This window comes from Sciurus carolinensis, chromosome 18, assembly GCF_902686445.1.
Source record: "Sciurus carolinensis chromosome 18, mSciCar1.2, whole genome shotgun sequence".
Lineage (NCBI taxonomy): Eukaryota > Metazoa > Chordata > Mammalia > Rodentia > Sciuridae > Sciurus > Sciurus carolinensis.
In genome coordinates this window covers 14557490-14581534 of record NC_062230.1, presented here as the reverse complement: position 1 = coordinate 14581534, position 24045 = coordinate 14557490, and the positions used below count along the sequence as shown (strand labels likewise).

Sequence of the window (24045 nt, the reverse complement as noted above, 5' to 3'; positions counted from 1 at the left end):
GTATGCACATGTGAAAACACACACACACACACACACACACACACACAAGCGCGTGCGCGCGTGCCTTGCAAGAATTCCCGGGTCAAGGATTTTGTGTCAGGTTCTAATCTGAGCATTTTGTCACTGCTGGTGGCCCCTGGCCTCAGCTGGTTCACTCGCAATGTGCAGGTCCAGGCCTTGGGGTTGAGGGGGAGCTGGGCCTGCTACTGACCTGGTCCTCTGTCCAGTGTCTCCACGTGGGGTCCAATGACACTATGGAGACCCACCCCCATCCCATGGTGGCTCTGGGGCTCCTAAATGGAAGAACAGCAGGCCAGCACAGAGCTGGGGTCCACAGCTCACCCAGCAGAGGACAGAGAACCCTGCTGTTCCTCTGCATCCTTGGAACCTGGAACAAAGCAGAGCACACAGTAGGTGCTCAAAAACTGTCCAGATGAAGGACAATGAGTGACTCCATCGAGGCAGCCTGAAAGGCCCAGCAGGCCTTTCTCATGCTCTCCAGGACCTGAGCATGGCTGCCTGTGGCCACGGGCAGGTGTGGATGGCTCAGTGCCAAGAGCTGCCACCACCACTGTGGCCCTCACTGCCACCATCCGTCCATAGGACTGTGCTGTGGCAGCATAGCAGGGGACTCCCCCAAAGTCCCCAAGCCCCTGGTTGGCTCCCATGTGACAGGCTGGTCAATAAGAGCAACATCCCCCAATCCCCATGTCCCAGAACCCTGACCATGAAGGATCTTCTGCCAGGTCCATGGACAAGAGGAAGGCTTGGAGCCGAAGGGACAGATGCCCTGCCAGCCAAAGGGACAGGGCTGGCCAGAGCCTACAGAGGGAGTGGTCAGGGCAGGGTGGGCCTTGGTCACTCGGCTCTGGCCACCCCTGAGTGCCTGCTATGTGCAGGAGCACACCTCTAACCTCCTGGGGAGGGACTGTACTGGCCTACAGGTGAAGAGGGAGACTTAGGTGGGCAACTTGCATGAGGTCACGAGCCACAGGTAGCAGAGCTGGGGCCAGGCCTGGGGAGCCTGGCTCCAGGGCCTCGCTCTCGGCCACCTCAAGCATACCCTCCCTCGCCCAGCCAGCTTCACATCCCACCAATGCCTGTGACCCAGGCTCCAGAGATAGGCCACAGCTGCATAAAACAGCAGGTGCCGCTGACAAAACCCCTCCTCCAGAGCACACCTGCCGGCCAGGGCTTCTCGCCCACCCTCCCGGTGCCTCCTGGGCCTGGACCTGAGTGGGGACCATCTTTGCTGTCTGGGGGAACATGGCCTGGATGTGGACATCACAGCTGGGAGCCAGGCAGCCTGGGCCTCAGATGCAGAGCCAGGAGGAGGGCAGATGGAGGAGAAACTTTATTTCACAAGGCGATGAACTGGGCTCCTGGCCTCAGGCCCACGGCCAGGCTCCAGGACAGACAGGACTTTGAGCAGCACAGCAGCAGGGAAGGGTGGCTGGTGTGAGGGCATTTGAAGAGAGGGCACAGAAGCGCCACAGAGCAGAGGCCTCAGGCCTGAACCAGAGCAGGATGCAGTGGCAGGAGGGAGACCGGGACCCAGGGAAGACACTGTCCTCTCCTGGCAGGTGACGTGGCAGAGGGGGCAGGCAGGGCCAGCACCTGCCTGGGCTACTTCAGCACTGCCACCCAGGCTGTGAGGCAGCCTGACACCATGACGCTGCCCCACCTGGCCCAGGGGCTCAGGGACGCCGCGGGGCTGGCCCGCGCTGCAGGCTAGGCGGCCGTCTGGCGGCTGAAGAGGTCGAGGGTGAGGGAGCTGAGGAAGGCGGGGATGCTGTCCTGCCGGAGCAGGTGCAGCTCGATGAGCTCGGGCACCGAGCGGGAGAACTCCGTCTCCAGCAGCTGCATCTTGGAGCCCGAGGGTCCTGTGGCCTGCAAGCAGGAGACATGGGACAGTCAGCAACAGGCAGCAGGTGGCCTTCCCTCCCTCCCTACCCACATCCCCTCCAACCGCAGGGCAGGGCAGAGGGGACACAGCCGCAGGCAGAGGTGGAGCTCAGGTCTGTCAGGTGGGTCTCAGGCTGCTGTCCCCAGCAGCTTCCCTCAGTCTGTGGAGCTGGGGAGGGACCGTCCTGCATGTTCTGCACTCAGAGAGGCCTGGTTCAAGGTCACCAGCAAAGAGGGCTGCTGCCCGGGGTGTGGTGGGCAGGGTCTGTCAACTGGACAGGCAGCAGGGTGGGAGGGGGCTTCCTTTACAGCCAGCAGACGAGGCTCCAATCCCTCCTCTGGCCAGCTGGGTGGCTGCTGTGTGGGCAGGATGCCAGGGAACCTGGGCCTCCCTTGCCCTCAGTTCAGAAGGAAAACTGAATCCATAGGTGGGAGGTTTCATAGTGGCGAGGTCTCTAGGGGGGCCCAGGGCAAACCCTTAAGATCTTCCAGACTGCAGGGCCCTGTGGCCTTGAGTGAGGGCTCCCTACCTAGCATAGTCTCCCAGCGTGTGACCCTGGGACCAGCAGTCTCCCTCCAGCTGCCTGGGAGCTGGGAAGGGAGGGGTGCCAGGCAGTCTGGGAGGACACAGTGGAAGTTTGGTCCTGGTTCCAGGGACTCTGGAGCCCAGATGGATCCTTTCTACTGCTTCTTTATGTGCATGCCACTTACAACCAGGGGAAGGGCAATAAGGGTGACCATCAGTGACCAAGGGAAGCCTCCAGACAGGACAGATGCTCCAAACGCTGAGCTACCGTGGGAATGAGGGCAGGACCCCTCTGGCACAAAGGGGAAGACAGAGTCCCAGAGAGTTTGGGCCCGCCCAGATTACTTGGTAGGTCTGGGCAAGCTGCCCTGGCACTGTCCTGGGACACGGGCTGGAGAGGGGGTGCAAGCCAGCTGGGGCATCTGGGTTGGGTAGAGTGGACAGACACCCCATGCTGGCAAGGGACTCCAATGCACCCAGGAACTTCCAAAGAGGGACTAGCAGTGCCCACTACCCTTGTCCCCAGCTATACCACCCTGTGGCCTCAACTGTCCATGCGCCAGGCCCACACTGGCCAGGTGGAGTAAGGTGAATGCAGAGCTCTTACTCAGCCAGAGAGACAAATGGCCAATTAAGCACTGGGTGAAGGGTGTGAATGGACATTTCTCCAAGAAAGATGCATAAATGACCAATAAGCAGATGCAAAGCTGGATCCCGAGGGAGGCATAAGTCAGAGCCACAGTGAGCTACCACTTCACACCCATTAGGGCGGCCACAGTAAAAAAGACAAACGTGTGCTGAGGATGGGGAGAAACTGGAACTTTCCATACTGCTAGTAAGAATAAAATGACTCAGTGACCACGGAAGCCTGGGCTCCCTCAGAGTGGTCATGCCACAGGGACTCCACTCCAGGAGTGCACCCAAGGAACCTGACACATGTCCACAGTGACATTATTCATAACAAAGTGTGGAGGCCATTGGTTGATGAAGGGACAAAGTGTGGTGTGTCCATCAAGGGAACACTGTGCTTTCATAGCAAGGAACGGAGCCTGAAGTGAGCCACACAGGAGGGGCCTGGAAAACACACCAGGCCAGGCCCAGAGCATGTGTGTGTCCTGCCCAGGTCCAAGGAAGAAGGTACAGGCGCAGGGTGGGGCAGGGTGTGGGGTGCTTGCTGGGCACCTGGTTCCTTGGTGGGGCGATGGAAATGCTCTGGGAACAGGCTGGTGGCGGCTGGGCACCGTGAAGATGCTACAGAGAACCAAATGTGCACTGCAGTGGGTGAAGTGCGTGGTACCCGGATGTCTCCATAACACTTTTCTTTTAAGAGGTTCCCTCCTGGGCTGGGGCTGGAGCTCAGTGGCAGAGCGCTTGCCTAGTGTGTGTCAGGCACTGGGTTCCGTCCTCAGCACCACGTACAAATAAACAAGTGAAATAGAGGCATTCTGTCCATCTACGACCACAAAGTAAATTTTTAAAAAAGCTCCCTTCTGCCCAGCTGTCCTGCCAGATGGGGAGGCGGCTGCCCGTGGGTCCTGGCAGTGCCTCCTTGAGGAGCTCACGTGGGCATGCTCCAGCCTAACAGAGCGCGGCCCACCTGCCAGCTAACTCCTCACCTGGGCAAGGGGACCTGGGGGGCATGGCCAGTGCCCTCCTCCATGCTCACCTGGACGTGGCTATCTGGGTAGTCTGCTCCCACCCCCGCCGCCCTCTGCCACCATGTGACCTTCACAGTCCAGTGCACAGCCCTCAGCTGCCCTGTGCCCTCTGCGTCCTGCTGCCCCCTCAGCTGCCTGTCTAGCTCGTTACCTGCACTTTCCTGCTTTCTCACCTGGGCCGACCCCTGGCCCCCTCCTGCTCCTGCGCCCTGTTAATACATTTAGCCTTGTCATAGTTCAACACAAACCATTTTTAAACAAAAATAAGAGAAACCACTCTGACCTTTTACCAAGAAAATCCTTTCATTTCTGCCTTCTGCTCTTGACTATGAATGTTTTCCCCTAAATGTCAGAAGGGCTGACTCTCCGGCAGCTGTCGGGGAAGCAGGGAGCTGCAGGGCGGGGTGCAGGCAGGAGCAGATTGGGAAGGAGTCTCCAGGGTCCCCCCACCCAGAGCCCTGGCGTGACAATGTCCCCCAGGTGCCATGCCTTCCCCAGCCTCTCCCCAGGTCCTGGTCATTCTGCATTTGAAGAATGCAGCTAACTAACTGCAGCTCTGAGGACTGGGCAAGAGCTCGGAGCCCACGAGGTGCCCCCAGCTCCCCTGGCTCATGCACAGCTCCTGTGTGGGCTGGGTACAGGTCCTGGCAGCTCCTTTCTAGCACTCTTGGGAGAAGGTGGCCACCTCTGACAGCCCTGCCCTCCAAGTTAGCACAGGGCAGGAGCAACCCATGCCAACCTCAGCAAAAATCCCAAATAAAGGCAGATCCGTGTGTGTAAAACACCAGCCCCCATCAAGCCACGGCCATCCTGCAGGCCCTGAGGGACCACCATCCACGGCTGCCCCAGGGCTCTCAGCCCTGCTTCCCCGACTGGCTCTCCCTGCTGCACCCGTCCTGCTTCGCCCTGGCAGGGGGCCACCTCCCCACTCAGATGCGCCTGGGCAGCCACCACGTCTTATCAGAATGTGCAGATTGAATTATGCCCTGCCGATCAATCTCTGCTCAGCCTCTGCCATGTTCAAATACCACCCGGTCCCCAGGTGCCTTGTAAATCACCATAATTAGGGGCTGTTCACTTAAAATTAGAGCGCAATTTTTTAAAAAGCAAATTGCCCAGTAAGACGTGTTGGCTGTGTCTAGAAATATTTATGGGCTGCCTGTGTGCCGCCTCTGGCTTCTCTCCCTTCTTTCCCCTTGTGTTGGGGGGAACAGGCAGCCCCATGGCCAGCGGGTGGCTGGGGGAGACCTGGGCAACCAGCCTCAATGAAGATGCTCCACTGTCCAGCAGGAGACAGACTTGCATGGCCTGGCCTTGGGCGGGTCTGCTCCCAAGACCTCCAGCCCAGGTCCCGCAGGCCAAGGGCTGAGGGCAGGGGGCAAGCGAGTTCCGCACTCTAATGGGAAATGTGTGCCCATGTCTCAGGGGCTTGTTACGTTCTAGCCTCACCATCCCAGGCCTGACGGTGTCCCCACTAGCGTACACAACAGGAGCTTCCTAGTGTTCCTTTGTCAAAGGGGCTCCCTGTGGGAAAATGACTGGGGATAATGGAGACCCTCAGAGAACAGAGAAGAGACATCCCCCGTGTCCTTCCGCCTCTGCCGACTGCAGGTGGGGTGGGCAGAGGCGTGTGCAGTGCCAAGCTCCCATTAAGGGCAAGGGCACCTTCTACAGAGGGCATTAGCAGAAGTTCCATAAATGAAGAAATCCCATGGAGGAAGAGGCTAGAGATTAAACCCACTGCCCCACGTGGGGTCCTGAATCCTGAATCATACAAGCAAAACTGAAATAACACACCTGCATTATAAAACACTCAGGAAAAGTACCTCCTACCACTTCAAGATGGTGGGGAGCTATTTTAGTATATGTGACGGTGGTACAGTGGTTAGATCAGCAAAAACATCCCCATGGCTTCTTGAGGTGGCTGACTCCAGGGAAGAGCAGCGAACCTCCAGCTCAGCTGGGGCTTCTTGTGTCAGGAAGTACAGATGTGCTCAAAAAGGAGGAGGATGCACAGAAGGGAGCAGGAACCAGAGCCAATAAGAGAGACAACAGGAAATCCTTAAACACAGGAAGATTAAAGAACCCCCTTCCAGAGCCCAAAGACCAAAGAGGAAGTCTCAGAGGAAATAAAACATACATAGAATTGAATGAAAATTAAAATGCAATGCAGCAAACACCAGTGGGATGCACCCCAGGCAGCGCTCGGGGGAGACCATGGGAGATGCTCACAGAAAACACCTCAAATCAGCGAGTGAGCCCTGCCCAGAGAAAGCGGGAAGGGTGGGGGGAGAAGAGCAAAACAAACCCAGGCATGCGCAATATCAAACCAAGAGCTGGTCCTTGGAAGGAGCAAGAAGACCAGTGAAGTTCCAGCAAGATCGACAGAGAGGGAAGACCGACCCTGGAAGCCCACAGCAGACCTGAAGCTGTCTGAGGAAAACCAAAAACCTGCAGGTTCACGGACTTGACAAGTTAGAGGAATGAACCAATTCCCTGAAAAACCACAAACTACACAAGCTTAGCCAGGGTGAAAGAGATAACCTAACCAGCTATAACCACTAAAAATGTTGATTTGTAATTAAAAAGCTCCTGAAAATTCCTCTCCAGTCCCAGATGACTTCACCAGAGAATTTTACTTGAACATTTAGTTAAGAATAAATATCAATTTTCATAATCTTTTCCAGAAAACAAGAGAGGAAACACCTCTTCCCTCACTACTAACTCAGTGCCCAAACTGGCAAAGATGGTATATACACACATACACTACTATACACAGACATATACATGCAAGTATACATGAATACACATAAAAACAGACACATGCATACACACAGATACACGTAAACACACACACACACACACACACACAGAAACAAGCAGACCAATATTACTCACAAGCAAAATTCCACAGCAAATGGAACCCAGCAATCTGTAACAAGAAATGCTATACCTTGACCAAACAGTATTTATTTCAGGTATGCAAGGCTAGTTCAATATATGCCAATCAGTCAATGCAATCCATTGTATCAGTAGGCTAAAGAAGAAAAATCATGTAATTCCCATCAATCAGCAGAGAAAATGCTTTTGATAAAACCCAGCAACCATTCATGACTAAAAACTCTAAGTGGGGGTAGGGACTCCCTCAATACAAAGCCTTCATGAATAACCTAAAGCTGACCCCTTATTTCAAGACAAGAGACTGTTCCAAGGTCAGGAGTCAGCACCATGCTGGAAGTCCCAGCCAGGGCACTAGGTAAGAACAGGAAATAGGAAGCACATGGATTGGAAAGGAAGAAAGAAAGCTGACTCTACTCACAAATGATATGACCATCTCTGTAGAAAAAATCCTACAGAAAAACTCCTGGAACCTATTAGTGAATTTAACAAGGTTGCAGGAAACAAGATCAATACACAAGGATCAATCACATCTCTATAAAGCAGTATCAAATGAGTGAAAAGCAAAATAATAAGTATAATACTATTCATAAAAACCTAGAAGTCTGCATGCTGAAGTTGCAAAAGACCAATGAAAGAAACCAAAGAAGTATTTAAATAGAGAAAATGTTCACAAATTGGAACTCAATGTAGAAAATATATCGATTTTCCCCAAAACTGATCTGTAGATTTACCATAATTCCTAACAAAATCTCAAGTTTTCTCATCAACATAGACAAGGCTACTCTAAAATCTACATTGAAAGGGAAGGGTTCCAGGAAGCCAAGCAATTCTGAAAAAGAAGACTTAAGTGGAGGGACTGCGCTTCCCAACATGAAGGTGTGCTGTGGCTACAGGACAGCACTGAGTAGCCACAACAGAGGACAGATGTGGGGCAACAGATTCAGTGGAGGGACAGATTCTCAGATCAGTGGGACAGAACAGAGGAACTCAAGCGAGTCCACAAAAGCATATCTGGGCAAAAGGTGCAAAAGACTCAGTGGAGGAGAGAAGGTCCTTTCACAAATGGTGCTTCAGCGGTTGGACATCTGTAGTTAAAATAAATAAATAAATAAACTGAAAAAAGAAAATCTTCAGGATCTAGGACTAGGCAAAGAGATCCCAGACTTGACAACAAAAGCCCAATCCAGATAATAACCTCAAAGTGGATAAATTGACACCTTGAATGTGAACACTGAAGAGGGTGAAGTCAAGGTAGATGGGAGGAAGTGTACGCAGGCGACACAACTGATTCAGTACTCTCCCCCGAGTGTGAGGCCATGAGCATCCCAGCACCGCGGCTAAGCCTGGCACACAGGTGGCTCAGTGAGAGGCGGCATGGGCACAGTGGCCACAGGTGCAGGCCTGTTTCTGCGTGGGATTCTCTGAGGATGGTCTGTCCTCTCTCTGCCTGCTCAAAGGGCAGGGCCTCATCTGTCTGGTTTCTCACCCTATTCCCAGGACAGGTCTCGCTGAGTTAGAGTGATAAGTTGTAGAGACTAGGGGCCACCATGTCAGAGGACCACTATGAAGATGGGCAGTTCAGGCCCTCGGCCCCATCTCGCCTGTGTGTCCTCAGACACATACCTGCTCACTACTCCCACTGGTTTTCCTGAGAGGAAGTCACTCTGGTTCCAGAGAAGCTGCAGCGTGGACCCAGGGTCAGGTACATGGTGCCTGCATGAAAATTCCAAGTTCAGACTTGCAGGCACCATGTACCTAACTAGACCATGGTTCAGGTGTCCATCTCCCCAAAGCCCAATCACTTCCAGTTTTAGGGCCCATAAGCCTGTGGCTCCTGGCCTGGGAAGCAGAGGGGCTTCTGCACAGGAAGGCAGGCCTGGGGGAAAAGCCTGTGCCCACTCTGGGGAGAAAAGGAGGGAAGAAGCAAGCACAGAGGACGGGGGCTGTACTTGGCCATTATTCCTTAGCTAGGACTGCCTAGGCTCACGTCCAGTCACTAGTCCAGCTTATCCCACTCCACTCCCTAGCATGGGGGCCAGCAGTGACCATCAGGACACTGTGGTGGCAGCTGTTTCCACCCTGGCCCATCAGTGTGCATGGCATGTTGGCTGCAAGAGTCCCAGAGACGCTCTGCTGTCTTGGGTCCCTCTCTAGGAACTACAGCCTGGCTGATGCTTCCTTCACACTGGACACCAGGACATGTGTCCCCTGTCTCTGCCTGCCCCCACTCCAAGGGTGAGGCCATGTGGCACCTCAGGCAGGGCTATAGTAGTCCAGGTATATTCCCAGGGGAATTTTCATGCTACTGGTTTGTCTCTACCACTGGTGTCCTCAGGGTGGGGGATGTGCCAGGCTCATGGAAGGTCTTGATAGATGCTGCACATGAGGGACTGAGTAGAGGGACATGGCAATGACAGAGTCAGGATGACCCAGGTAGAACTGGGAACAAATATCCAGCATGAAGTTCAAAGAGTAGAAATGAAAAGAGGCATGTCCATTGCAGGGAGAAAGCTCGTCCAGCACCCTGCTGAACTGTGCCAAGGAAAGCATCCAAACACAGCACACGCTAATTATACACACATTATGGGAATTTACAGCCCTGGCTAGGGGTGACCTTTCCCTCAAGAGCCGCGTGCAGGGAGGGCAAGGCTAGGCACCCCAGCACTCGCAGATGAATCTCAAACCTGCAATTATTATTATTACCCTTCTCTATTTGTGCAGTGCACCGTCTTCCACGTGGGTCCTCCATTTTAGAGCTGCTTGCAGCTGTTTCTGCAGTCATGGAAGGGGGGCAAGGGAGAAGGGGATCAGCGGGTGCGTGGCAGGGTGGCCAGAGCCTGGCGGTCAGTTCTGGTGGACTTGCTCATCACAGTCAGAGGGCTCAGAGGCCCAGGACTTCTCCCAGGTCCCCAGTGGGTGGAGAGGCCACAACACACAAGAACCTGTTAGAGGTGGGAGGGAAGAGACTGTCCCTGCGGGTCAGTTAGAACAGCAGGTGTTCAGAACTCAGGGAGGAGCAAGATGGAGGACGCAGATCCTGATAGCCTGGACTCCCCCACTCCAGCACTAGGGTTTGGGGGAAGCCCAGGTGTGTGATCACTCTGCTCTTGGGGCCTCAGATGTTTCATCAGTGAAAAGGGCTGGACTACATCACCCTTTCCAGCTGCCATGCCCAGTGAGGAGGTGAGCAGGAGAAAATGTGACCAGGCCTCTACACCTGCTTGTCTCCACCCTGACAGGACACATGGCCACTGGGAGAGATTTCTTGAGAAGCTGCTACACTTGGGTTTACAGCATCATCTGATGTGAGATGTGGATGGGGCAGGGAAGGGCAGTGACCAAGATCCAGAATACCTGGGCTCAAACTGACTGTCCCTCCTATTTGCTAAGTGGCCCTGGACACATAACTTGTCTTCTCTGAGTTACAGTTTCCTCAACATGAAATGGGGACAAATGCCTGTTGCCCTCCTGAAGGACTGTTGGCAGCTCAGATGATACAATGCATGTCCAGTGTTTGGCAGGCTCCTGACCAAGGCAGGTAATAGGGACAGATTCACACGCCATGTGAAATAGCCATAAGATATAAAACACTCTTCAAGTAACTGGATCTAAGGGGACAAAGCGCAGAATCCAGCAGCCCCCCCTGGGTTTAGGGGATAGGGTTGAGCCTGGGTGGTTGAGGTGGTCAGAGGCTGTGAGCAGTCCATCAAGAGCAGAAGAGCAGAGAGGACCATGGAGAATGTTCCTGTGAGTGTTGGTCAGAGAACCATCGGCCCAAGTACAATAAAACTGCCTGAGACCAGGAAGAATTCACAAAGACTAGAGAGAAAACTTCCCCCCAAACAGTATTTAAAGCTGGCACAGGGCTGAAAACAGTGCCCATCTCCCCAGTTATACCAAAAACCTGACAGCTCATGGGGCTTAGGGAGACCCCAAGAAGGGTCCTGCCTCAGTGAAAGGGCAAAATGAGCCCTAAGCCATTCTGGTCCCATCTCACAAATCTTAAACCAAGAACCAAAAGTTCAAACTGTTTTCAAGTAACAACTGCACTCCTGAGCAAGGCTCAAGGACACTTATAGGGAAACAAAAATGTCCAGCATGAAAAGGTGCGACCCATGACACCTGGATCCAATGGTCCTAGAGTCAGAAGAGTGGCTCACAGTGAAAGCCAATCAACTACAATCAACCCAGAGTAGAGTATGGTTCAAACTAGCAGATGACCGAGTTGGAGCTCTCCATCCCTTGTGTCCAAAGGATAGGAGAGAGTCGAAAGCAAACAAAAGCCAACTGCCTAGAGATGAGGGTGACAGGTGTGAGATGACAAGCACAATGGAAAGAGTGGAGGGCAGATCAGGCACTGTGTGAAGACTAGTGAACCCAAAGCACTGCAAGAGAAGCCATCCAAAACAAAACACAGAAAGTTCACCAGTGAGCAGTGGGACCACAACACATGGCCTCCACATGTAACTTCAGTCCCCAAAGGAGAGTCTAGAGACAGCTCCCAGTGGCCCTGCCTCAGGTGTCACACCTTGTGTCAGTCCCCCATCTTCAGTGTGACCTACTTCTGATGACCTTGCTCTCACTCTGGCTCTCAGGCCTCTGATGCAGCCAAGGGCTATGCTGGGCATTGCTGCATAGCAGGAACTGAAGGTGACTCCCAGTCAATAGCCACCAAGGATGTGAGGCTGTCAATCCAATGGCCCAAGATAATAGAATCCTCCATGAGAGACCTGGAGCTGCTCCTGCCCTGCCTGAGGTGATGGCAGACTGGGAGACCTTGAGCAGGGCCACACTGAGTTTGGCCTAATCTGTTACTTAGTGATACATAACCAATACAGGTGATGGAAAAATTCTTGAGAAAATAATGGTCCCAAACTTTCTTAATGCAAGAGCAAGTGTAAACTAAGAGATCCAATAAATTCAATGAATCTCAAGCACCAAAAATAAATGAAGAAAACTACATCAAAATACATCATAATCAAATTGCTCAAACCAAGAAAAAGATAAAACCTTAAAAATGGGAAAAAAGAGAAACCTTCTCTACCAAGGAACAAAGACAAGGATGACAGCAGATTTCTCATGAGAAACAAGGAAAGTAAGGAGTCAGTGGAATAGCAACTCTGAAGAACCAAAGGGAAAATCATCAATCAAGAACTCTACACCACAGAAAATGGTTTTCAAGAGATAAAGGCAGACAGCAAGGGTTGGAAGAACTTGTCACCAGGTAATTCACACTACAAGAAATATTAAAGGAAGTCCTCCGGACAGAGGGAAAATGAAGATGAAATGTGAGCAGTACAAATTAGGAAGACACCTCTGTCTCCCAGTAAGTGTTGGGTCCTTCTGATGTGCAGATCTGTAAAAAGTTTTAAATTATTATTTAAATCTCTTTAAAAGATAAATGACTAACCAAAACAAAATAGCAATGTAATGTGGGGCATAACAGGAAGCATAACAGGAAGAAGACTAAGGCAGAGAGGAGAAAGTTGAAGGAAGAGACTGTGGCGTTCTTATTCTGTTTGCGTGCAGGTGGTACATCATTTGAAGGTTGGCTATGATAAGTTAAAGATATACACTACAAAACCTACATCAATCTGTAAGATAGCAAGATAAAAAGTATTCAATTAATCTAAGCAAGAAAAAGGGTGGGGGAGGAGGAACAAAGAACAGTATAAACAGAAAACAAGATGATAGACTTAAATATAATCAAAGCAGTGATTAGCTTAAATGTAAATGGTGTAAACACCTCAGTAAAAAGGCAGAGATTGTCAGATTGAATACAAATCAAGATTCAACTATAAACTGCTTGTAAGAAATATATTTTAAATATGAAGAGTAAAGTAAAACGTGAAAAATAAATACAGCATTCTGTAAGAAGCCAAAAGTTGGATGAGCTCTGCTAATATCAGACAGAGTAGATTTTGGAGCAAAGAATAATACAAGGGATAAGTCATTTCATAATGATGAAGGGATCGATGTACACATGAAGCAAAACCTGACAGCAACGAAGAACCAATAGACAAATCCATAACCACAGACACAGTTGTTAATGTCCTTCTCTCAATAGCTGACAGCCCAGGAAGATAGAAAATCAGCAAGGATATAAGAAGATTGGAAAACACTATCAGAAACGCCACTTCACTGACATGGACAGCACATTTCAGATATTCTCTCCAAGAAAACACACAGCACCTGCCAGGATGATGACATTCTGGACCTTAAAACAAAGTTCAATATATCTGAAGATTCACATCAAAGTATGTTGCATGACCATGATGTAATTAGATTAGAAATCAAATAACAAGAATATCTAGACATTTTCAAACTATTTGGAAATTAAATAACTTACATCTAAATAACTAGTAGGTCAAAGAATTAATCAAAAGGGAAATGACTAAAAAGAGGATAAAAGTAGAATGTCAGAATTTGGAGGATACCACTACAGTAGAAATTAGGGGGAACCTGAGAGCACCAAATGTCTACATCAGAAAGAAAACACCTCAAATCGGTGATTTCAGCTTCCTCTTGGAGAAACTAGAATAAAAAAGCAAATTAGAGCCAATGCAATAGAAGACAGGAAGCAAAGAGCAAAGCAGCATCAGTGGAAAGAAAACAGGAAGGCACAGAAAAGCGCAAACAAAGCCATTTCTTTAGATCGACACAATTGATGAACCCTGGGCTCGTCTGGCTGATCACTAACGTCAGCACCAGGGAGGTGGCCAGACGCCCACAGACATTAAATGGAAAATCACGGACAACTGATGCCAATAAACTTACGCCTTCAATAAAATGGACACATTCCTTGAAAGACATAAACCACCCACACTCACCACAAAAGACGGAGACGCTGAACAATCATATACCTATTAAAGAAATGAATTTGTAGTTAAAAACTTCTCATGAGGAAACTCTGATGCTGGATGGCTTTAATGGTGGATGCTTTCAAACATGTAAGGAGGGAATAAGATCAATTCCACTAAGCTGTTCAAGAACTGAAGAGGAGGAATGCTTTCTGGCACATTCTATGAGACCAGTAGCCCTGCAATGATACCCAGATCAGAAGACATTACCTGGAAAAAACAAAAACTATGTAATATGTAAAAATTCTAAACAGAATGGTAAGCAACTCAAGTTCAATAACATATAAAAAGGATAATGCACCAAAATCCAGTGGGGTTTATTCAAGAATACCAGCGGGCTTTATCATCAGAAACTCAAAGTAACCCAACACATTAACAAAGTTAAAAAAAAAAGTCATATGATCATCCCAATAAATGCAGAAAAACTCTGCATGTTTTTCAAAAACACTCTCAGATGATAGGATTAGAATAGTCAATCCCTCCAGCCTGGCAGAGGGTGCATGTGAATGATGTCGCACCCTGCAGTTTAGGACTGACAACTTCTTCTTCAGATGGGAAACAGGATGAGGTTGGCCACACACCATTTCTATGCAACAATGTTCCAGAGGTTCTAGACAGTGACACAGAGTGAGAAAATGAGCCCCAAATCATCCAGCTTGGCTAGGTAGGGGTATAATTGCCTTTGCTCACAGACACCACTGCCTAGCAGAAAATTCAATTAAATACACTAGGAAGCAACTGGAACTAATACACGAGGTTAGCAAGGTTGCAAAATACAAAGGCCAATATACAAGTGAGCTGTTTTTATATATTAACAACTAACAAAATTAAAGCAAAAAACCAAGACTTTTTATAATAACATCAAAATATGAAATACTTAGGGATAAATCGAAAAAAGATGTGAAACACCTGCGCACTGAAAATGAGAAGCCATTGCTGGGAGAAAGTGTTCAGAGGTTGGGAGATTCTCCGAGATGTCAATTCTTTCCAAAATGATCTATAGAGTCAATGCCATCCTAATCAAAATCCTAGCAGGTTTTTGTTTCTATAGAAATTGAAGAGCTGAGTCTCAGTTCATGTGGAAATTCAAAGAACTTAGAATCCCCAAACAACTCTTGAGAAGAAAAAAGCTGGAGGGCTAAAGCCACTGGAACCCAGGACGGTAACAAAGTTGAGGTGGAACTGGCACAGAGACAAACAGTTCCCCAGAAGGCGACAGGTAATCTAGTGAAGAGAGATGGTCTTTAATCAACGACACTGGAGTCTCTGAACACTTATAAGTATATAAAAAACAGGAGACAAACTCAATTGCTTATCTTGTACCACATACAAAAATCAACTCACAGACTATAAAACTTCTGGAAGAAAAAAATGGTTCTTTGTGACCTTGGATCAGGTGAAGATTTCTTAGATATGACACCAAAAGTATACTCAAGCCAAGGGAACACTGGTAAATTAGACTTAATCGAAATTTAAAACTTCAAAAGCATCTTCAAAAGACACTGTGAGAGAATGAAAGCACAAACAGATCACAAGAAAACACTACAATATGTGTAGCCGATAAGGAATTTATATCCAGAATATATGAAGAACCTTCAAAACTCAAAAGCAAAACACACAATCCAATAAAATAATGAGCAAAAGATGTGAATAGACACTTCACCAAAGCATGGCAGATAAGCACACGAATAGGTAGGTGCTCAACATCATTAGTCATTGGGGAAATGCAAATCAAAACTGTAATAAGATGTCACTACTCTCTCATTAGAATGGTTTAAATGGAGAAGACTGATCATATCAGACCTGGTGAGGAGGCAGACAGTGGTACTCAAACAGTTGATGGGTGGGGACTACTACCGCAATTGTGGTGATGGTCTTGTGGGTGCACACAGTACACCAAACTGCCCCCACAGAGCTGCTGGCAAAGAAGTCATGGCAGGAGGTGCATCCTCCCTTATGGCAATGGGGCTGCATCAGGGTGGGTCTGGCTGTCATAGGGCAACACGGGGAGGTGGGGCAGGCTCCTGCTCTGTCCCCAGGGGTCCCTCTGACACAGTCCCTCTAGGACTCCTGGGCTTCTCAAGGTGACTCTTGGCCAGTTTTAACTAGACTGGGAAGCCCATTCTTCACCTTGTTGGGAGCGTGGTCCTGCTCCAGGACAGAAGCCATGGATCCTCCAGCCAGAAGGCCGTGCCAGGCTTGCTTGACACTCTGCATGTGAATTTCAAGAGTTCAACCCATCACCACCCCACATCCACTGAGGTCACCATAGTTAAAACGTGAGACGTTGTGAGCGGGGCATGGAGAGTCGGTGCCCTGTCACTGCTATGGGGAGGTAAGATGGCGTGGCGGCGTGGGAAACAGCAGGCGACTCCTCAAAGAGTTCATCATAAAATTACCATGTAACCCAGGATTCCACTTCTAGGCATCAAGAGAAACAGAAACCACTCACACACAAGACCTCACATGTATTTGTAAGAGTCAAAAAAACAAAACAAAAAAAAAAAAAAAACGGAAGCAAATCCAACGCTCATCAACTGATGAATGGGGAAATAAAATGTGCTCTACCCACACAACAGAACGCTACCTGTCAGTCAAAGGCAAGCACCGAGACGCTGCGATATGGGGAGACCTTGAAAACACTGTGCTCAGCAAAAAGCCAGACACAAAACCCACACACTCAATGGTTCCATTTCTCTGAAATGTCCAGTGCAGAGTAGCTGCCTAGGCCCAGGGCTTGGAGGGGCTGGGAGGTGATGGCCAAGGGACAGGATTTCCTTCTGGGGTGATGAGAACATTTTAGAATGGCCCATGGTGATGGATGCACAACTCTGAATTTGCTCAGGCCCTACCTGCAACCACAGGGCAAAGGCCCTGCTGTCCTTCATCCCTTAGGAGTAGTGGTGGCACTAGAAGGTCAGGCCAATCACCCAAGGCACAGGCACCCCTGTGGGCTGGGAGCTCAGAGTGTGCGCAGAGACCCACAGCCCCGTCTTGCTCACCTGTCACCACACAGCCATCCTCTGAGAAAAGGCTGGGGGAGGAACCCCCATCTCCACTCATGGCTGGCTTCCTTCCTGGGGAACTGACACTTGTTACTCTGCCACACAGTCCACAGTAGAAGTCCATCAGGGCAAAGGCTGCAGGAAATTCATTCTAACCCTTCCTGTTCTGTGGTGGGGACCCTGAGGCCCAGAGGGCCTGGCCTCATCGACAGGGCAGGCTGGGTGTCCCCACTGTGTGCGAGGTCCCACACTAGACTCAGACACAAGATGGCAGACCCTGGGGAGTGGACTATCCAAGGGAGGAACAAAGGACACTAGGCTAGACAAACGCAGCATTTTTTGGGCCAGTTGGTGGCTGTAGATGGGCAGAGTGGTCTGAAGTGTGGATGTGCACATCTCTGAATCCTGCTGTGGCCTTTCATGGGCTAGATGCTAGCAGGGAGCAGATGTGGCCAATGAGGCTCCGGCAAGTCTCGCCAGGGTGGCTTTCATGGGTGGCAGGGGTGGTTCTGGGGTTCCTGGTGGGCGAGTGGAACCTGTGTGACAGCATGGCTGCCCATCTGCTGCCCAAGCTGCCAGAATGCGCCACTGCCATTCCCAAAGTCACATATTGCTGGTTCTGGGTTAAAAATATCCCCGCGAAAGACATGACTTTCAAAGGTGACTCTGCAGAGCTGGTGGGGCGAGGACGTCCTCGGCTTCACTTCTCACCGCCTGAAATGGCTGCGTCTGACGCGTGGTGGAGGAGGCCCGTTGGGCTGGGCCGCACAGCTTCTCAGGAAAACAGACGGAAGCTATTCACAGCTGCTGGCGCCTGGCAGAGGACTTGTCTGTTTCGCACCAGTTCAGACACCAGAAGCCTCTGTCCTGATGCCTCGCACGGGGTATTGGGGGTGCAGCTGCTGGGCAGCCCCTCCCCGTGACCCCCCGCAAGAGAGACATTGCCACCACACAGGTCACAGAATCCGCCTTTCTCCAGGCCAACTGCTCTGAAGGCTGCTTGACTTCTGGTCAGAAATCTGCTGCCCCAGCAGCTCCCTGAGGAGTGTCCAGAATGGGCGAGGCAGCTGGGAGGGCCACAAGTACAAAGGCCACTAAACCCCAGAAGCCACTTCACCCTGCTTGACTCCTCCACCATACATGAGATCAGAACAGGATGGAGAGCTCTGTGGGGGATCCAACGTGGTTGTCCCAGGCAGGTCTCTGACACAGCTGTACTGTCCTGGCCGAGAGCTCTGGTCTTACCTCCTCCCTTGTGGCTGGACATCTTCACAGCCCTGGCCGCCCTTGCGCCTGTGCTGCCAGCCTGCCTGGCCAGTCGCTCACCCCAGTTTCAGCTAGAGGACTTCGTTTCTCATCTTTGCAGGATTGAGAATCTGATCATGAAAGGGAATTTTCTTTCTTCTTTTTTAATTAGTACTTGGTAATATCACCAAGCTGTGAGTTTATGGCTTTGTAGATCTTGTGTTTCTGACACTAATTACTCACAAAGGCTTTTAGAGCTGCATTTCAACTCTGCAACTGCCCTGCCGGTAATTAAGCAGGAGAGGAAACGGCAGCGGATCCCACGTTTCACACGCCCTTCCCACCTGGCTCCCCTGGCTCCCGGCTTCCGTTTGCCTGGAAGCCGATGGAAACCCAGCAGCTCGGGTGTTAGCCCTGGGGCCTGAGGAGGACCTGCTCCAGCCTTGCAGCCTCAGCTGCTCTGCGATCCGCTCTGTGACAGACTCCCGGCAGCTGGAAAGGAAGCCAGTGTTCCGCAGGGAGGACCCACCGCACTGGGTTCCTGCTTCCTGCAGCTCCAGCTTATTCCACTCCCAGCTCAGTTCCTACTACAGCCACTGGGAAGGAGCCATGTCCCCTGCACAGGACAGGCACTTGGAGCCCCTTTAGGCCCCTCCCCAGTGAAGCCTCTTATCAGTCCCACGTCAACATTCACTGAGCACCTATGTGTAACTGTGTTCCTGAATTGGATCTCCCTGTGCCCCTTGCTCACCTGTCTCCCTACAAGATGGTCAAGAGTCAGGACCCTACTGATCTGTTTCCTGGGGGCAGGGCCAGGCCCCTGGGTGAAAGGGTGGTGTGCACACAGGTGGGCCCCTCGTCCATCTAAGCCTCCCTGTGGCTCAGTACACACGCTGATTCAGGGTTTCCTCCTTGGGTTGGAGAGGGCTCAGCAGTTAGCTGATGGAAAATTCAAGATGCCAGGGGAAAGACAACCTTTGTGTGAAATGCTCAGCTCCATCATGGTCTCTCTGGCGAAGTCTGCATCAGGTGGTTAATACAAAGCAGCGCCCAGTCTTCCCAAGTGTGTGCCTCTCAGGGACCCTCCCAAAGGGTGAGGGCTGGAAGAGGAGGATCTGGTCACGTTTTACCATGTCCACCCGTGAATCTTTGATGACAAAGCTTCCAGATCTTTGCAACGAGGGTCTGGACACTTCCAGTGGTCAGGCTGATGATTAGCTGGCTCTGCTTGAAGCACAGCAGGACGATGCCTTTCTGGTCTCTTGTCTATCTTCCTGGGCCGTATAGGTTCTATGGTGATGCATCAACCAACAGTAAGGCTCGTCCATCTTGTCAGAAGACTCAGGCAGCGTGGGCCCAAGGGACCTCCGCAGTGTGGGGCACAGCCCAAGCTGACAGGAAGGCAGCCAGGTGGGGTGCCAGACTGTGCTGTCACCAGCAACTCCCCATGCCTCTGTGGCTCCATGAGTGAGCAGGTTTTATCGGCTGGCCCACCTCTGCCTGTGCTAGGGCTGCCTTAAATACAATTGGTTAGTCACAGTTTAATGTTCTTTATTGCAATGCTATTTTGAGATGCAATTAAAACATCTCATTGCCAAAGTGCATGGTTCCTACTGGGAGTTCTTTTTCTTCCTAATATGAAGGAGTCAAAAACAAAGATCAGGGAGGAGACCTGGGCTCTAGTCTCATTTCTGAAATGGCAGGCTTTGTCCCGGCCCAGGCTTCTCAGAGAAAGCCAAGGAGGCAGTGTTAAGGAGAGGCCGCCATGGGAGAAGTTAAGTGGATTCCCACCCAGCAGGTGTGGCCTCATGACACCCACTGACTTCCCTGGACCTCAGTAGGTCAAACCTCCCATCGGTCTTAAGTCTCTGAACTTCTGCCATTTTCAGCCATGGTGATTCTGCAGCCACAGTGAAGGGGAACACTTGGGAAGTCTGGTTTCTTTGGGGGGATGAGCACAGGTCATTGAAGGGAACAGGACACTGGGAGAGTGGCCAGTGAGTCTGCAGCTGGAATGTCATGCACATCAGAGCAATTTCACCATGATTAAAAGGCAATTAAAAAAAAGTCAGCAATTTTGGATGTGTCTTGGCTGTGGTCACTGACCCTGCTCAATTCACATTCTGTCACAAGCCACACAAATTGCAGTGGCCATGGCAGGACTGTCAAAGCTCCCTAAAGACAAAGATAGTGTAGACACTTCCCCACAGACTGACTTTCCCTTCTGCGATCTGCGAAGAGAAGCCTGCAGTTGACACAGAGCATGGGGACCTTGTGATCATGTACATGCTCCCACTGGACAGGATGGATCAGGTGGGATTTCTCACAGGCAGGCTACCAATGGGAGCTCATGGCAGACCCTGAGATGAAAGGCCCTAGCTTGCCACGTGCTGAGCCCTCCCAACCTTTCCCTGGAGGCAGGGGTGCCAGGTCTGGCCTGGTGGGGTTCCTTCATGCTGGCACTGCAGAGGGTGCCAGGTCTGGTCCCACAGTCCATCTTTGTTTCTGGAGAGGGAGCACAGGCTGGGTCTCAGATGGCGTGAGGTTCAGTCCTGTGTGTCACAGGTATGTCACTTCACCTCCTAAGATGGTCTTCCTCTGCATGCAGCGAGAAAGTCTGCCCCACAGTACTGCTCTCAGGACTAGGTATATGGCATGTGCTTAGCCGGCGAACAGGCAGGCAGCCAGTCATGGTACCACCCAAATCATGTGCAGGATGACAGAGGGTGGTGACACCCAGGGCTCAGCCACTTGCACTGGGCATGGGCTGCAGAGCTGAGCTGCCCTGAGGTCCCTGGGTGAGTGGGCAAGCATGCCCGCAGGGAGAAGTGGGGAGGCTTGTGTCCTGTGCGCTGGCCAGGATGGGGCAGGAGGCCCCACTCTTCCCAGTCCCTCTGTAGCTTTTCTGAGGCTGAGGCAGGGCCTCCTGCTCCGAAGTGAGACTTGATTGCACATGAGCGGTGCACAGAATGTTAAAGCAGAAGCGGCCGCGGCTCTGACCTTGGTCAGTTACGCGGTCCTCGCCATCTCCCTCAGCTGGCTTGGAACCAAGTCGCGCACGTAGCTCTCCGGTTCAGGAAAGGAGTGTGCGGTCTGGGAGATGGATGAGCTCCAGGCTGCCTTTGGCTCTCTGTCCTCAAGTTCCTGGGCCTTCAGGGGCCAGGAAATGATCCCAAGCAGATGAAACATCTTCCATGTCCGAGAAAACTGCCACCTCTGGCATCCCGGATTCAGCCAGGGCTGGGAGCCGGCAGGAGGGTGCCGGCCACGGAGAAGCTGTACTTACGCTCAGTGTCACTGCTGCCATGGGCTGTGGCTGGAATCCTAGTGGTCAGGGTGGAGGGGCCCTCTCCACCCCTTCTCCAGACCAGAGAGCACCTGCAACTACAGGAACCTTCTTATCCTCAGGTTGACCCTCAGCCTCCCTTTCCCAAGGGGTTCGCCCCCACTTCAGGCAGAAAGCCACTCCCAAAGTTGGGGCCCTGGACACCACTGGTGGCATCCCTACCCTGTGGCTTTCATGGCCATCCCTCCCTCCAGCTATGCAAAGACATGCAACACTCCAGGCGGAGCAGAGGCTGTGAGAGGCATCACTGGGGGACTCAGGAGGCCAAAAACTACCACCAGAATGGGCACTGCCAAAGCCAGCGGGGGAAGAGTGCATACAGCCCAGGGTCCCCGTGGGAGCCCTAGACACCCTCCAGAACTGAAGAGCTATGTGGACCATGGGGCTGCTCTGGAACTGAGGGGGACCCAGCCTTCATGAAGGTGATGTGGGACCAGGGAGCTCCTGCCTGTCTTTGAGAGGTCATGGGAACCAGAGGGGCTCTCCCCCAACAAGGAGCCTGCTGAAGGAATGCTGACCGGGCTCCACCCGGCTGCTAGCTGGCTTCCGGCAGGCGTGCTGCGTGTGCACCCGCAGGTCGGAGAGTTCCCTGCCCCCAAGGCAGCCATGGGGGGAGCACTTCACTCTTTAAAAAAGACTCGCCTGATGCAATTTGCGTGTGCAAGATGTGTGAAGTGCATTTTCCATTTCATCAGCACCCTCAGCCTGTGTGGAGCTGCTGTTTGCTTTCAGACCCGTTTCATGGGGTTCGAATTATATTATGGGATTTTCTTCATCTTGCAATGGGGGGATTTCGTGTCCTGCTGATAGTGCTGTATTTTTATTGACCATATTCATTTTAAAAAGAAATTACAAAACATATTCTGCTGTTGATTTGCTCCTTGGCCCCAAGAATAGAATACTAATCATCTCACATCCGGCAGGTATCTTCCTGTGATTTGATTTCGGAAATGGTTTGTTAAAGAACTCTAACATTCCTATCTGTCCTGGGAAAGGGAACTGCCCCCTCGTTTAGAGTTTTTGAAGAGCACATATCTTTTCCAAGTTAAGTTTGTCATTTTCCATTTAGTAAGCACCAATTTTCTTTCCAGACACATCCGAATGTGCTGGAATGACCGGGGCTGTCTGACTCACACAGTAGCAGACCAGGCACCAGATGGCCGGCAGGGGTCTGGGGCCTGGACAGCGGGTGTGCAATGGCTTAGGATGATCCTTCGGCACGGGTGGGTTAAGAAGCTGTGGGAGTCCAACACGGCCACCACAGAGGAGCCATCTATCCCTATGACCCAGCTCTGAGCAGAGGCAGGTGAGGTTCTGCAGGAGGTTCCTCTGGATGCCCTAACCCTCCAGTAGCCCCTATCCATCTGTGCCCCTAAAGCACTGGGTAGCACACAGCCATGGAAGCACCTCTAGCTATGGACTCTGGGCAGGTCACTGAACCCTCAGAAACTCAGTCTGGGACATGAGGAGCAGTAGGACCAGTTGTATCACTTCTGGTTCCAGAACACAGCATGTACCCAATAAAGCTGCTTCAAAGAGCCAGAGCTTGCCTCCAGTGCCCAAGCCACACCCTGCATTGCTCAGGTCCAGATCTCCCCAGAGTCAAGGGTGGCCCCCATGTCTTCTTGTGCTTTTTCTCTCACCCAGGCGTGTTCATCAGGATGAACAGCCCTGCCAGCGCTGACTGCCCCAGGCCCGTCTGCAAGGGTTTTAAAGTCAACTGTGGGGCTCCCGTAGGAGAAGCTGCTCATAGTGAACAGAATGGGATGGGAGTCCTGTCTGGGGATGGTGGGCTGGGGCTGGGGTCAGGCTCTCTGCAGAGACCAGCAACAGAGGAGGAGCAGTCCCCAAGTCAGACATGCTATACTCAAACCTAACATTACCCTCACGACCAGCTCAGTGGATTGACTGTCCTGTCCTCCCCGCACCTGCAGATGTTCCTCACGCCTGCTGTAGCCTGAGCAGGGCTCAGGGGCTGAGCACATCAGACACTGATGAGCAAGTGGCCTATGGTGGACCCACCAGCACTGCTGCTGGCCCAGAAGCCAAAGACTTGCCTCAGTTGATGGGGGTGTCCCAGTGTGTGTGGTCAACAACTGACCAGACATGCACTGGACAGAGCTCTGGATGGTCTGCATGCACGCAGGTGCAAAGGGCCCAGGGACATCGCTGGTGACCCGTGCCTAAACCTCAAACCTCATTCTGAGTATTTTGTTTCGTCTAGAGTGTTGTTTAAAAATTTGAACCAGAGTTCTAAAATCAGGAGATTTAATATAGTAATTGGAGATTCCAGCTACTTTGGACACTAGAAGTTCTGGGTCACACGCCCCAATGGTTGCAATGAACACAGCTGAGCAGGACCTCACGCCCCTGATCCTGAGCTGAGGCTGGTACTGCTCACTGTGCTTTTGCTGCTGCTCTTCACAGGTGGAGAACAATGTTCTTGTGTTGCAGGGGCCACAGGAACACAAGATGGGGCAGATGGACATGTGAGAGGGGGCAGATGGGGGAGTCCAGGATGGGCAGACTGGGGTGTGCAAGTCAGGGCAAGGGAGGTGTGAAGGCCATTGTGTGGCTGGCCTCCTGTACTGTCCCCAGG

At 51.4% G+C, this 24045-nt stretch overlaps 1 protein-coding gene across 4 annotated transcripts in view; it reads right to left on the bottom strand.

Annotated features, from left to right (window-relative positions):
- Positions 1-1339: 1339 nt before the first annotated feature.
- Mad1l1 (mitotic arrest deficient 1 like 1) overlaps positions 1340-24045 on the bottom strand; it is a 343584-nt gene continuing 320878 nt past the window's right edge. For all 4 annotated transcript variants that reach the window (XM_047533482.1, XM_047533484.1, XM_047533483.1 and 1 more), the window contains one exon: positions 1340-1890. In XM_047533482.1, the coding sequence (XP_047389438.1) occupies positions 1732-1890 (159 nt within the window). In that variant the 3' untranslated portion in view covers positions 1340-1731. The remainder of the gene's footprint in view (positions 1891-24045) is intronic.